General features: G+C 42.8%; 1 protein-coding gene across 1 annotated transcript in view; it reads left to right on the top strand.

Annotated features, from left to right (window-relative positions):
* The window catches only part of FKBP6 (FKBP prolyl isomerase family member 6 (inactive)), a 35,605-nt gene extending 23,529 nt beyond the window's left edge, over window positions 1-12,076 (top strand). The window contains exons 7-9 of the mRNA XM_058164288.1: window positions 2,474-2,668; window positions 4,454-4,491; window positions 11,989-12,076. Coding sequence (XP_058020271.1) covers window positions 2,474-2,668; window positions 4,454-4,491; window positions 11,989-12,076 — 321 coding nt within the window. The remainder of the gene's footprint in view (window positions 1-2,473; window positions 2,669-4,453; window positions 4,492-11,988) is intronic.
* The last annotated feature ends 1,055 nt before the right edge of the window (window positions 12,077-13,131 follow it).

The following is a 13,131-nucleotide window of genomic DNA, read 5'->3' as shown; positions in this document are numbered from 1 at the left end:
TAAGTAGCATTCATAGAATAGGGGAATGAATTACAAACTACATCTAGAAATTTAAAATTATATCCTGCACAACAATCTTCTCTTCCTATCCACACCAAAATGTGAATAATTTTAAGCCTATGCAGCCCTAGGCTGCATCAACAGAGGGATAGCATCAAGATCACAAGAAGTGATAGTACTGCTCAGTGGTGAAATCCAAATTTTTTTACTACCGGTTCTGTGGGCGTGGCTTGGTGGGCATGGCAGGGGAAGGATATTGCAAAATCCCCATTCCCTCCACACTCCAGGGGAAGGATATTGCAAAATCTCCATTTCCACCCCAGTCTGGGGCCTGCCAGAGGTGGTATTTGCCAGTTCTCAGAACTCAAATTTCCACTACCAGTTCTCCAGAACCTGCTGGATTTCACCCCTAGTACCGCTCTATGCAGCACAAGTGAGGCCACATTTGGAATACTGCATTCTGGTTGCCATGATACAAAAAAGATACCGAGATGCTAGGAAGAGTGCAGAGAACAGCAACAAAGATGATAAAGGGTCTAGAGCAGGGCTGTCAAACTCACGGCCTGTGGGCCGGATGCGTCATAAGCTGGCCACGCCCATGCCTGTTTTAGCAAAGGGGGAAAAAGTCACAATACATCACATGATTCTGCCATGACGACACGAGTTTGACATCCCTGGTCTAAAAGCTAAACCATATGATGAAATAATTAAGGGAACTAGGCATGTCTACCCTAACTAAGAGAAGGATTGGGGTAACATGATAGCTGTCTTACAGTATTTGAGAGGCAGTCCCAGGAAGAAGGGGGCGACTTATTATCCAAACCACCTGAGGGCAGGACGTGAATCAATGGGTGGAAGCTCATTAAAAGAGAGATCCAATCTGGAACTAAGGAGAACTTTCCTGACCGTAAGAACAATTATCGAATTTTTCGGAGTATAAGACGCACCTTTTTCCCCCTAAAAGAGAGTGGAAATGTCGGTGTGTCTTATACACTGAATACAGCCATTTTTGGCCTTCGGAAGCCCTGCCCTGCTCGTTTCATTTTTGGCGAAAAACAGGCCCGTTTTTCACCCGATTTTTGCAAAAATGGGGGCATTTTTGCCCTTCCCCGGTGCCCAGGAGCACTCTGCAGGCCTCAGAGGGTTTGGGAGGCCTACAGAGGACTCCTGGGGGCCAGGGAGGCCAAAAACAGTTTTTTTCTTACTTACCTTTTCGAAATCTTGGTGCATCTTTTACACCAGTGCGTTTTATAATCCAAAAAATACAGTAAATAGTAAAACAGCTTGCCTCCCAAAGTTACAGGTACTCCTTTGCTGAATGTCTTCAAGAAAAGATTGGACAGCAATTTTGGAACAATAAGCGGGGGGGAGGGGGGGGAGTACAAGACCTGCAAGGTTGCTTCTAACTCTATGATTCTATATACGTAGGCTCTAAAAACGCTGTTTTCTGGAAGTTCTAATAAAAAAAAACTCTTATTAGACTTTATATATATTATCTTGCAGTTAATATGGTTCTGTCATGGTCTTTTAGAAATACAAAACTGTAAAAGGACACATTAATTTGAGTCATTTGTTAAATATTGGTAACATTGACTAGAATCTGAAAAAAATGATTTTTGTTTGACCACTTGTGAATGTTCCAAAGTTTTTTTCTGGAAGTTAGTAAGATTGGGGGACAGCTACACAGAAGAAACAAGAACATTATCATTTAAAAGAGCCTGTGTAGTATAGCTAAGGTGGTTGAAGAGAACTCTAGTTCTAGTGTAGAAGCCCACTGGGTGATTGGACCATTCATTCTTTCTGTGCCCAACCAACCTTCCCCAGCCCCCACAATGTAAGCCGCCCTGAGTCTTCGGAGAAGGGCGGGATATAAATTCAAATTAAAAAAAAAACACCTGATGGAGTGGTTGTGAGAAAAAACAGTAGGATCCTCTTGGGATCCTTAATAGAAGGTAAGATGAAATCTTAAATAATTTTTGTTGTTAGTTGCGAAGTCGTGTTCGACCTATAGACAATGTTTCTCCAGGCCTTCCAGTCCTCTACCATCCTCTGGAGTCCATTTAAGCTCACACCGACTGCTTCAGTGACTCCATCCAGCCACCTCATTCTCTGTCGTCCCATTCTTCTTTTACCCTTAATCGTTCCCAGCATTAGGCTCTTCTCCAGTGAGTCCTTCCTTCTCATTAGGTGGCCAAAGTATTTGAGTTTCATCTTCAGGATCTGGCCTTCTAAAGAGCAGTCAGAGCTGATCTCTTCTAGGACTGACCAGTTCTATCGCCTTGCAGTTCAAGGGACTCGCAGGAGTCTTCTAATAAATAATACATAAACATTTATTTGAATTGTCTCTCAAGTCAACATCTATGCTACCCAACACATATGGTGGTCAGTACATTTGTCTAACGAGCATTTCCAGCAATTCTCTATCACAGACCTTTTCTCTGATGTAAGCTTATTGTTTTATTCTACTCACCAGGCCTCTTCAGTACTCAATCGTATATGTGCCAAGGAGATTGAAAAAGACAAAGTTGATGCTGCCAGGCTTCTGGTCTTCCTGAATTTATCTTTGGTTTGCTTGAAGTTGGAACGTCCAGGTCGAGCCCTAGCCTATGGCGAAAAAGCCTTAGAGCTAGATAAAAAGAATGCTAAAGCCCTCTTCAGATGTGGCCAAGTAAGGAAGGTGGTTTTTTTCCCCATTTTGTATAGCTTGCAGAATTCTGAGTTTTTGTTTTTTTTATTAAATCAGACTAGCTTTGCTTCCTGCTAGGAAATTGTTAGGGCGGGTTTGGTTAATGGAAACTATAAACTAAACCTATAATTTGCTAAGACTGTATTAAAAAGTTTCAGCTTCTTCCATCATCATCTTACAGTAATTATTTGGTGTTTCATATTGTAAATTGACTATAAAGACCACTGAAATTGGCACAACAATCCTCATTTTAGCTCTGAAAGTGAAAATAGGTTGTGAAAAGTTTCCCAGGTTTGTTCACCATTAGATTCTTAGGCAGTGTCAGTGAATGCCATCAATATATGAAGAGATTTAAAGTAAATAATTTTAACAGTAAAATAAATTTTATGGAAAAACTATTATTTACAGATTACATTCTAGTATGTGATGTCTAATTACTTCTGCTTTGTTTTTCTTATACAGAAATCTCAGATTGGAAATTATGTTAATATCTTTGCTTTTCTGTTTCTAATATAGTTAACATCTGACAGGAAGCCAAAAAAAAGTAGTTAGGCAATGATTTAAATTACATATCATTATAATCTACAGTTTATTAAAATAATTCTTACTTAAATACAATTTCTGGGAATCCACAACCAGTTAAACCACGAACCATGATTTTCAAACCACAATAGCTAGATTTACACAATGTTAAACCCATCTTTTAAAAATGGGTACTAATATGGGAGACCATGAATGCTAAGTGACTGCAGATCTGTGCTTTGCTTGTAAATGTATCCTATTTGACATAAGTAAACAAATGGTTCGAAGAAAGCTTTATAGGCTAGAGGGGGTGGGAGGAAATAATCTCACCAATTTGACTTTGACAGATTGTTGCATTGTGTCTGGCTATGTACTATTTTATGATAAGTTCCCCTTCCCCACACTGCCTAGCTGTCATTCTTTTTTTTTATTATTAAAAAAGTTTTACAAAAAGAAAATTTTTTGCAAATAATTCCCCTCCTCCTCCCTCCCCCCCTCTCTCCCCCTCTCCCCCCTCCCCCCCACCCATCTTCACCCATCCCCCCCCCAGACTTCCCAGAGCAAAATACAGGGTATAACATCTAACAAACATAAGCTAAACTAAGCTAACTGTCCATAAAGTCCCAACGCTCCCCTAGAACCTTAACTCCCTTTTTACATGAAAAAAATTACTAATACAATTCTTACATTCGATTCATTCATGAACTATTTGATACTCCTTAATCTAATACTTTTTGAATATAATCAAACCATCTTCTCCATTCCAATATGTATCTTTCTTGTGAATAATTTATTCTCCTAACCTGGAAAGAGAATCATATTTTTAATCTAATATTCTAATATATGTTTCCTGCAAACAAATCACATCATTCTTGAATTACAAATAATAAAATATCTTCATTCTCTTCTGTGGTGAGTTTAAGCCGTTAGCATTCCAAGTTGAGAATCTAATTACCATTTCTTCCTCTTCGGCCTACCCCCCACCCCCAGCCTCTACTTTATTAATTTCTTGAATTATCACTTGTGATAGTTGCATCTTTACTTCTTGTTCTTTACGTTTAATGGCTGCTCGAGTCATTTTTTGCTCCTTTATATCTCCTGTTTTTCCCAGTGGTTCTTGGCTTTGGAAAGTATCTAGGAGTTGCAGTGAATCTTCTTCAATAATTACAGCCCCTACTTGAACTTGTGACTGCTTTCCTTCCTTCTGCCACTTTCTTGCCATCTCCCCTTCTCTTCTCCACCTAGCTTCTGGAGATGGTAAATTCTCAGCCTTTGATACATCGGTATAAAAATCTCTTGCCTTCCAGATTGTGTTAAAACGATATCTTTTTCCTGTATAAGTCACTATTAGTCCAGCTGGAACATTCCATCTAAACCGTATCTGTCGGTTTTTAAGTTCATCCACCAAAAAGGCAAACTCCTTTCTGTTTCTTAACATCTTAGGAGGAATGTCTTTCAACACTAATACCTCTTGTCCTTCTATTTGAATTTTATTTTTATAGGATTCTTGTAAAATTTCATTTCTGATCCTCCTCGTTGTAAAATAAATCACAACATCTCTTGGCAATTGTCTCTGTCTGGCAACCCAGGAGTTAACTCGATAAATTTTATCAATTTGAATTATAAGATCTGCTGGTTGCTCTCCAATCATCTGTGCAAAAGCCTCTACAAGAATCTCTTTTAAGTTCTCTTGATTATTTTCTTTCAATCCTCTCACTCTCAAGGCAAATTCTATCAATCTATATTGTAATAAGACAACTTCTTCGTCTGCCTTCTCCAGCTTAGTCTGTATCTCCTCCATTTTATTTCCCAAATTCAAATTAGATTGATTAATTTCTTCCACCCTTTCATGCAGCTGAATCATATTTTTTGCCAAACTTTGAAATGCTAACATCATGTCGTCTCCTATATCCTTGTTTCGAGCTTCAACAACATCTTTAATTTCCAAAATCTCTTCTACAATTTGCCTAAATTTTCCCTCCATACCAACAGTTTGCAACTCTAAAGCTTCCTTTAAGGATTCCTTTAAAAATTTCTTCAAAGATTCTTGTAAAACTTCCAAATTCAGTACTTGTGAATCAGCCAGAAGTTGTGGCTTGTGTGTTTGAATTGGAAAACAGAGAGCCCCTTGTTCAGAATCCATCCAGCCTAGCCCTGGCTACTAGAACTGGCAGTGGATCTCAAGATCTCATGACAAGTGATCTCTCCATCCCATTGACTCAAGGTTCATTTTGACTAGAGGTGGCGGGAATTTGTTTGGCCACTGGGCGGTTGGAGTTGGGCTTGCTTTATTTGTCAGATTATCAAGATGTTTTGGATAGACATTCTAAAGACACATATAAAAGCAAATTCGTCTCAGCTGGCTGCAAGAGAGGGAATAAATCCAAAATCTATAATAAGGCAATATATTTCTCAGGCCAATTTAGGTTTGCAAAATCGCATCAAGACTTTCAACTTGTACAAAATATTGGGTTTGTGACGTCTCTTCCCTACCTTTTTCTCTAAGTGCTCAAGGCAATGTACATGGGGGTCTACCATTAGAAAGAGTGCAGAGAAGAGCAACAAAGATGATTAGGGGACTGGAGGATAAAACATATGAAGAACGGTTGGAGGAACTGGGTATGTCTAGTTTAACAAAAAGAAGGACTAGGGGAGACATGATAGCTGTGTTCCAATATCTCAGGGGCTGCCACAAAGAAGAGGGAGTCGGGCTGTTCTCCAAAGCACCTGAGGGTAGAACAAGAAGCAATGGGTGGAAACTGATCAAAGAAAGAAGCAACTTAGAACTAAGGAGAAATTTCCTGACAGAACAATTAATCAGTGGAATGACTTGCCTGCAAAAGTTGTGAATGCTCCAACACTGGAAATTTTTAAGAAAATGTTGGATAACCATCTGACTGAGATGGTGTAGGGTTTCCTGCCTGGGCAGGGGGTTGGACTAGAAGGCCTCCAAGGTCCCTTCCAACTCTGTTGTTATGTTATGTTATGTTATTATTTTATTCCCATAGGAACAACTATGTCGGGGTAATAAAGAGGGACTAGCTCAAAGATACCCAATGGGCTCCATTTCAAGACTACTCACAGTCATTTATGTTTTTTTCACTTAAACTCTACATGGGGCTCCCTTGAAGAGTACTTTGAGGCTTTAGCTAGAGCAAAATGTGATGGCACTGGGTGTTATGGGTGCTGAACATTCAGCATGTGACACCTCCATGAGCTATATTGGCTAACCAGTATGTCTCTAGGTCAGGGGTGTCCAAACTTGGTCCCTTTAAGACTTGTGGACTTCAACTCCCAGAGTCCCTCAGCCAGCAAAGCTGGCTGAGGAACTCTGGGAGTTGAAGTCCACAAGTCTTAAAGGGACCAAGTTTGGACACCCCTGCTCTAGGTGCAATTCAAAGTTCCAGTGGCTGATCTTTAAAACCCTTCATGACTTGTGGCTGAATTACTTACCAGACCACCTTACCCAGCAGCATCCTTTCCCATCCTACTAGATCTGGAAAGAGAGACACGCTCTGGATCCTGTCTGCGAAGGGGTGTCATCTGTTGGGGCCCAGCAGGACAACCTTTTCTGTTATGGTGCCCCACCCCCTGGAAATTCCCCCAGAAATTAGATTGGCCCCAACCCTGCTGGCCTTTCACAAGGCACTGAAAACCAGACTTAGCTACTGAGCTTTGGGCCCTAATTGCATGGAGGAGTCCACATTAGGGCTTATTTGAATATTTGTGAGTATTCTCAGCTGCTATTTTAATGTTATTGTTGGTTTTAATTCCGGTTGCTTTTTATTGTTTCTATTCTGTTTAACTGTAATCTGCCCAGAATCTCATATGTTTGTGTGTGTGTATGTATGTGTGTGTGTACATATACATATACATATACATATACATATACATATACATATTTGTTTTCTGAGGTTTTCGCGAGTGTTTGTATGTAGGTCTTTGGTTATTTGGGTTTTCTCCCGCGTAAAATTGGAAGTGTATATTGAAAATATATATATATTCGTAGGTTTTCACGGGTATAGGTATATAGGTCTTGGCATTTTCGGGTCTTTTCCCATGTAAGGTTGAGTGTATCTTACCTCATCGAAACTTCGCCAAAATACTCTCAACCTTACACGGGAAAAGACCCGAAAATGCCAAGACCTACAGATAGATAGATAGATATAGATATAGATATAGATATAGATATAGATGAGCTGGGCTGCCTATAAACTTACTAAATAAATAAATAAACTTGAATTTGGTTCACCCAAATTCGATTCCAGCAGTTGAATTATTACACAATACTGTGCTAAACAAACCGGGGTGGGTGGGAAGGAAAACATTGCCTGTCGGGAGAAGCAGAAATAGAGCATAGCCAATGTGGCCATGGAATTCATGCCTTTTCTTCTGAGTTCTTTCTATTAGATTCCTTTTATATGATGTTTTCTTTCTTTTAAAAATATAAAGTACCTGGAATGTTTTGATGGAAATATTATTCAAGCTTGAAAAAGAAGATGAAAAATCCACCAGAAAAACCCACCATTTCCATAACCTGGAAAACAATTGTTTTTTCTTTCCATTGCCTCCACTCTACTTTTGAGGTACTGATGTGCCTGTTCATTTGCATCAATATTTATAAATGGAACAACTACATAACAATGTGAAGTGCTTGTCTCAGGCCAGTTTAATCCTGGGAAATGGTGCCATAGCAGATCCGTTGTTTTTCCCTGGAGCCATTGCTACTGAGCCCCCTTTTCTCCTGCCCATCCATCCTGAGCTGGACAGCTTGTTGTTGTTGTTGTTGTTACTTGATCAATACTCATCTTTCTGTCCAGGGAGTATCCAAGACAGCTAGAGTTAAACATAATATTAAAATATTATGAGTGTTCAGACAGCAACCACCCAAAGTCTCTGGTAATTGAACGGCATATAATTTTAATAACAACAACAACCATTACAATATGCTTTAACTTTCTTGAATTAACCATTCTCCAGATTTGAACAATACACAACTCTAAAGTAATCCAAGATCCAGAATTCATGCAACATACTAAACCACAAAATAAAAGAACAAAAACTCCAGGTCAACCAACATATATTAACTAAACTAGCACACTTAACCAAAGTCAGTGGGTTTGAGGTCTTTTAAAATTATATATAAAAATTTTTATATAAAATTATATATATACTAAACTATAAACTAATTCAGACTGAGAAGACTGTCCTAGAAGGGTTCTACTCCTTTTTTAAAACAAGCATGGGTGCTGCACCCTATAGCTTGGTAGCCGACTTCTTCTAACATGCCAATGCCCCAATTTTGTTTCCACGAATGTTTGACCCAACATGTTTCATTTTTGAATTAAACCCATTTTCTGGGATCACAAAAATACAATGCATGTAAACTAGTCCAATAGGGATACATGCTAAATCCCACCACAAACACAAACCAAGGTTAATCACGTTTCTTTGCTCATAGTACCAGTCTAAGCATGTATGGTGTGAATCTAAGTGGCATTGGGGCAGGGGTGGGTTTCAAAACCCATCACTACTGGGTTTGCTCATGGGTGCGTGGGCACTCAATGCTTCTGCGCATGCACAGAAGCATCCAGGCGGGTGGGCAAAGCCTCCCGCCACCATACAGGGCAAACTGATAGCAACCCACCACTGCATTGGGGTGACAACGAACTTGCAGAACATGATTGGTTTCAGCAAGATGTGAGCAGGGATGGCTTGAAATGTGAGCAAACTAGAAGATTTTGTGGGACAGAACTGTACTATGCTGCTGTATGGCACTGGCTGTAGTGGTGATATGCAAAGCTTATTCTTGAAACAGTTATATGATTTTTTGCTGAAATAAGATGGGCAAATAAATTTCATGCATACATACATACTGTCAGAGTGCACACAGCTTTACTACGTGAGACAACCCAGGAGCAATAACAGCAAATAGAGGTTTGTAATAAATAGTAGTTTTATCTACAATCTATGTTCTGTCCCCCCACCTCAGTCCAGGAGGCACGAGAAATGACTCAATTAGCCGGCAATTTAGTCCATGGCAGCTATCAGCTCTGGCAGCAAACCAGCGAGCGTCTGCCAAGGTTTTCTTTTATCTTTCTTGATGCCGGCGTGTCAACCAGGAAGTCAGGAACAAACAGCACTCTAAGCCAAATGCTCAGTCAAATAGTTCAGTTCAAGTTTTCCCCAATCAGTTGATTTGTTCGTCACGAAGTAGTATAGCAGCCCCTCCTGCTTTTATATCCTGTGTTGTTCCCACCTCTCTTGTCTACGAAACCTGGGATCCAACCAGGACTGATTGTCCACAGCTGGGTCTGGGAGCATTACCTGGGCGGAGGGAGATACAGGAGACAGAGGCCTCATTACTTCCTCCACCTGGCCTGCCTCTGGCTCCAGGAGCTGAGCCAGAGAGGCTGACTCTGCGGAGGGGAGCCCTAACGGCCCTTCCCCCTCACTCTCTGAGTCACTCTCTGGCATTGGGCCAGGCCTGGGGGGGGGGCTGGAGCCACAACAACATATATATATATATGTTTGTTTTCTGAGGTTTTCGCGAGTGTTTGTATGTAGGTCTTTGGTTATTCGGGTTTTCTCCCGCGTAAAATTGGAAGTGTCTTGGCGACGTTTTGACGAAGTCTCAATCGTCATCTTCAGGCTTCAGCTTCGTGCTTCTGGGAGCAATGTGTGATTGCAGCTGTTTCTTCCTTTTTAAGGAAGAATCATATATATATGATGCAGTGGTGAAATCTGAACCGGTTTACTACCGGTTCGCTGGCTGTGCATGCGTGCTGCATGCACAGTGCACACCACACACCAAATGTGAGGTGTGCACGTGTGCGTGCAGTGCACGCCAAAAGGAGGCATGAGGTAAGTAAAACAGGACGCGGGTGTGTGTGATCAGCTGTGGTGCACAATCTTTTTTTTTACTTTTAAAAGTATTTTTTTACAACCTATTCAGCCAAATAGGTTGTAAAAAATGATTTTAAAAGTTAAAAAAAAGGCTCTGACAATCACGCGGCTCAGCTGTGATTGTCAGAGTCTCTTTTTTTATCTTTTAAAAGCATTTTTTAAAAGAAGCGGCAAGCAGGCGATTAGGTAGGCATGGGCAGGGGGGAGGGATTTTTGCTCCTCGTTCTCCCAATCACCCGCCACCATTGCTATCAGATCGGCTGATTCAGTCCGAACCGGGAGCACTTCACCCCTGATACAATACATACACATACTAAAGGCAGAACTCAAACTATCAGCAAATTACAGCAGGGAAGAACCCATGGCAAGAAACATCCTAACAGAGCCTCTTCTTATTATACAGGCTCTTAAAGGGATAACAGCCAAAAACCTTGCTGACTCATTCCCATCATAACATCAGTGCATAATTGCAACATCATAGCAGTTGATTAGCTCTTAAATCAATACCCTGACACATACATACATACCAGGGGTGGGTTCCAAATTTTTTTACTACCGGTTATGTGGGCGTGGCTTGCTTGCTGGGCATGGCTTGGTGGTCATGTGACAGGGTGGGCCTGGCTTGGTGGTCATGTGGGTGGGTCAGGCCAACTCAATGTCACTCATGTCAAGGAGTGCCTCACCTGGCCCCTCCCCTCCCAGCCATTCCTTGTCGCACCCAGCATATCCTCAACGTATCTATAGTTCTGTAAAAATATTGTTCATCTTTATTATCTACGTATTATAGATGCACTTTCATGAACTATTGAAAGGAGGAAATGGTTCACATGCTTTGTCCAAGCGTGTGATAGGCAACAGGCTTTTAAGGAGCTGCCAGAAAGAAGGGCGGGTGGGGGCAATGTGTTTTCCAAAGCACCAGAAGGCAAAACAAGAAGCAATGATGGAAACTGAACAAAGAGAGAAGCAACCTAAAACTAAGGAGAAACTTCCTGGCAGTGAGAACCAATATAGGTGCAGAAATATTTCAGTCATAATTTCACATATAAAATAACCATTTGTGTAATACAACCTGCATATTGTTCAAAACAGTAATTAGTATCATGGCTGATGTTTGACAGCAAGCCTAAAAGTCAAAGATCAAAAGAGTGCTTCTTTTTCTGTATGTATACAAAAAATCACATACCAGGAATAGCATATTAAGCCGGACTTATGCAACCTGATGTACACAATAAACACACACAAATTTATGCTCTGGACTATAGACATTGAATGCATGTAAATCCCTGAAAAATATGTGGTAGCCCCAGGCAAAAGAAAGGCAGTAAAATGGCTCTAGATGTAGGGACAGTGTAAAATATTAACACATGATAAATAATGGAACAATTAAAAATAATAGCACAGTTTTCCCTCTCTCTCTCCCTTCCTTCCTTTTTCTTTCTCTCTCTCCCTTCCTTCCTTTTTCTTTCTCTTTGTCTCTTTCTTTCTCTTTGTCTCTTTCTTTCTTCTCTCTCTCTCTCTCCCTCCCTTCCTTCCTTCCTTCCTTTTGTCTCTCTCTTCTCTCTCTCTCTCTCTCTTTCTTCTCTCTCTCTCTTTCTCTCACACACACACTTCCTTCCTTCCTTTCTTTCTCTTTGTCTCTTTCTTTCTTCTCTCTCTCTCACATACACACACACACAAACACTCTCTCTCACACACACCTAGTCTGGGATGAAGTGATTGGACGAGCTCCAGAGCAGCAGCAGTGGTGGTGGGAGAAGGAAGAAAGCGGTGCGTCCCCCGAGGCTGAGCATGGCAGGCCCAAAGGCAAGTGAGCCTCGCCATGTCCCCTTGGCTTTTTGGCTGAGTGCAGCGGGTCTCCCTCCCCCTGCCACCAGCGTCAGCAAGGTAGATCTTCTACGTGCCTCCAAAGGAAAGGCTGACAGCAACCGGCCCTTTGGAAAGATGCTGCAGACACTGCGCTAGGGCTGAGAGGTAGTGGTGGCGGCAGCGACAGCAGGAGATGGTAGCGGTGGCCCAGGCAGGAGAGGGCAGTGGCGGTAGGGAGGGCAAAGCTGCCCCCCCGTCCCCACTGTGGCTGCAAAAGGGGCGGCTTCAGGAGCCACTGGCCAGTGAAAAGGGGGCTGCCCGGCCTGGCAAGCTTTGTAGCACATGGCTACTGCGAAGCTTACCAGACTGCCCCCATCCCATCCCCACCACAGCTGCAAAAGGGGCAGCTTCAGGAGTCGCTGGTTGGCAGGAAAGGGGCTGCCCGACCCAGCAAGCTTTGTAGCCGCGTGGCTGCTGCGAATCTTGCCCAGCTGCCCCCATCCCATCCAGTCCCCATGGCTGCAAAGGCTGTGGCTTTGGGAGCCACTGGTCAGCAGGAAAGGGGCTGCCCAGCCCAGCAAGCTTTGTAGCCACGTGGTGCCCCCAAGGCTGAGCACGCCAGGCCCAAAAAGTGAGTGAGCCTCGCTATATCCCCCCAAGGTGCCTGTTTGGCTGAGCACAGTGGGTCTCCCTCCCCCTACCACCAGCGTCGGCCTTACCTTCTAGATCTTCCACGCACCTCTGGAGGAAAGGCAGTGGCAGGAGGAGACGGTAGCGGCAGCCTCGGCAGGAGACGGCAGTGGTGGCGGCAGCCCCGGCAGGAGACGGCAGTGGTGGCGGGGAGGGCAAAGCCAGTAAGCTGCCCCTCTATCCCCACTCCGGCTGCAATGGCAGTGGATTCAAAAGCTGCTGACAGGCAAGGAGGGGACCACCCAATCCAGCAAGCTTTGTAGCACATGGCTACTGCGGCTTACCAGACTGCCCCCATCCCATCCCCACCACAGCTGCAAAAGGGGCAGCTTCAGGAGTCGCTGGTTGGCAGGAAAGGGGCTGCCCGACCCAGCAAGCTTTGTAGCCGCGTGGCTGCTGCGAATCTTGCCCAGCTGCCCCCATCCCATCCAGTCCCCATGGCTGCAAAGGCTGTGGCTTTGGGAGCCACTGGTCAGCAGGAAAGGGGCTGCCCAGCCCAGCAAGCTTTGTAGCCACGTGGT

Source organism: Ahaetulla prasina, chromosome 1 (genome assembly GCF_028640845.1).
Source record: "Ahaetulla prasina isolate Xishuangbanna chromosome 1, ASM2864084v1, whole genome shotgun sequence".
NCBI classification, from domain to species: Eukaryota; Metazoa; Chordata; class Lepidosauria; order Squamata; family Colubridae; genus Ahaetulla; species Ahaetulla prasina.
This window is presented reverse-complemented; position numbering and strand designations above follow the sequence as displayed.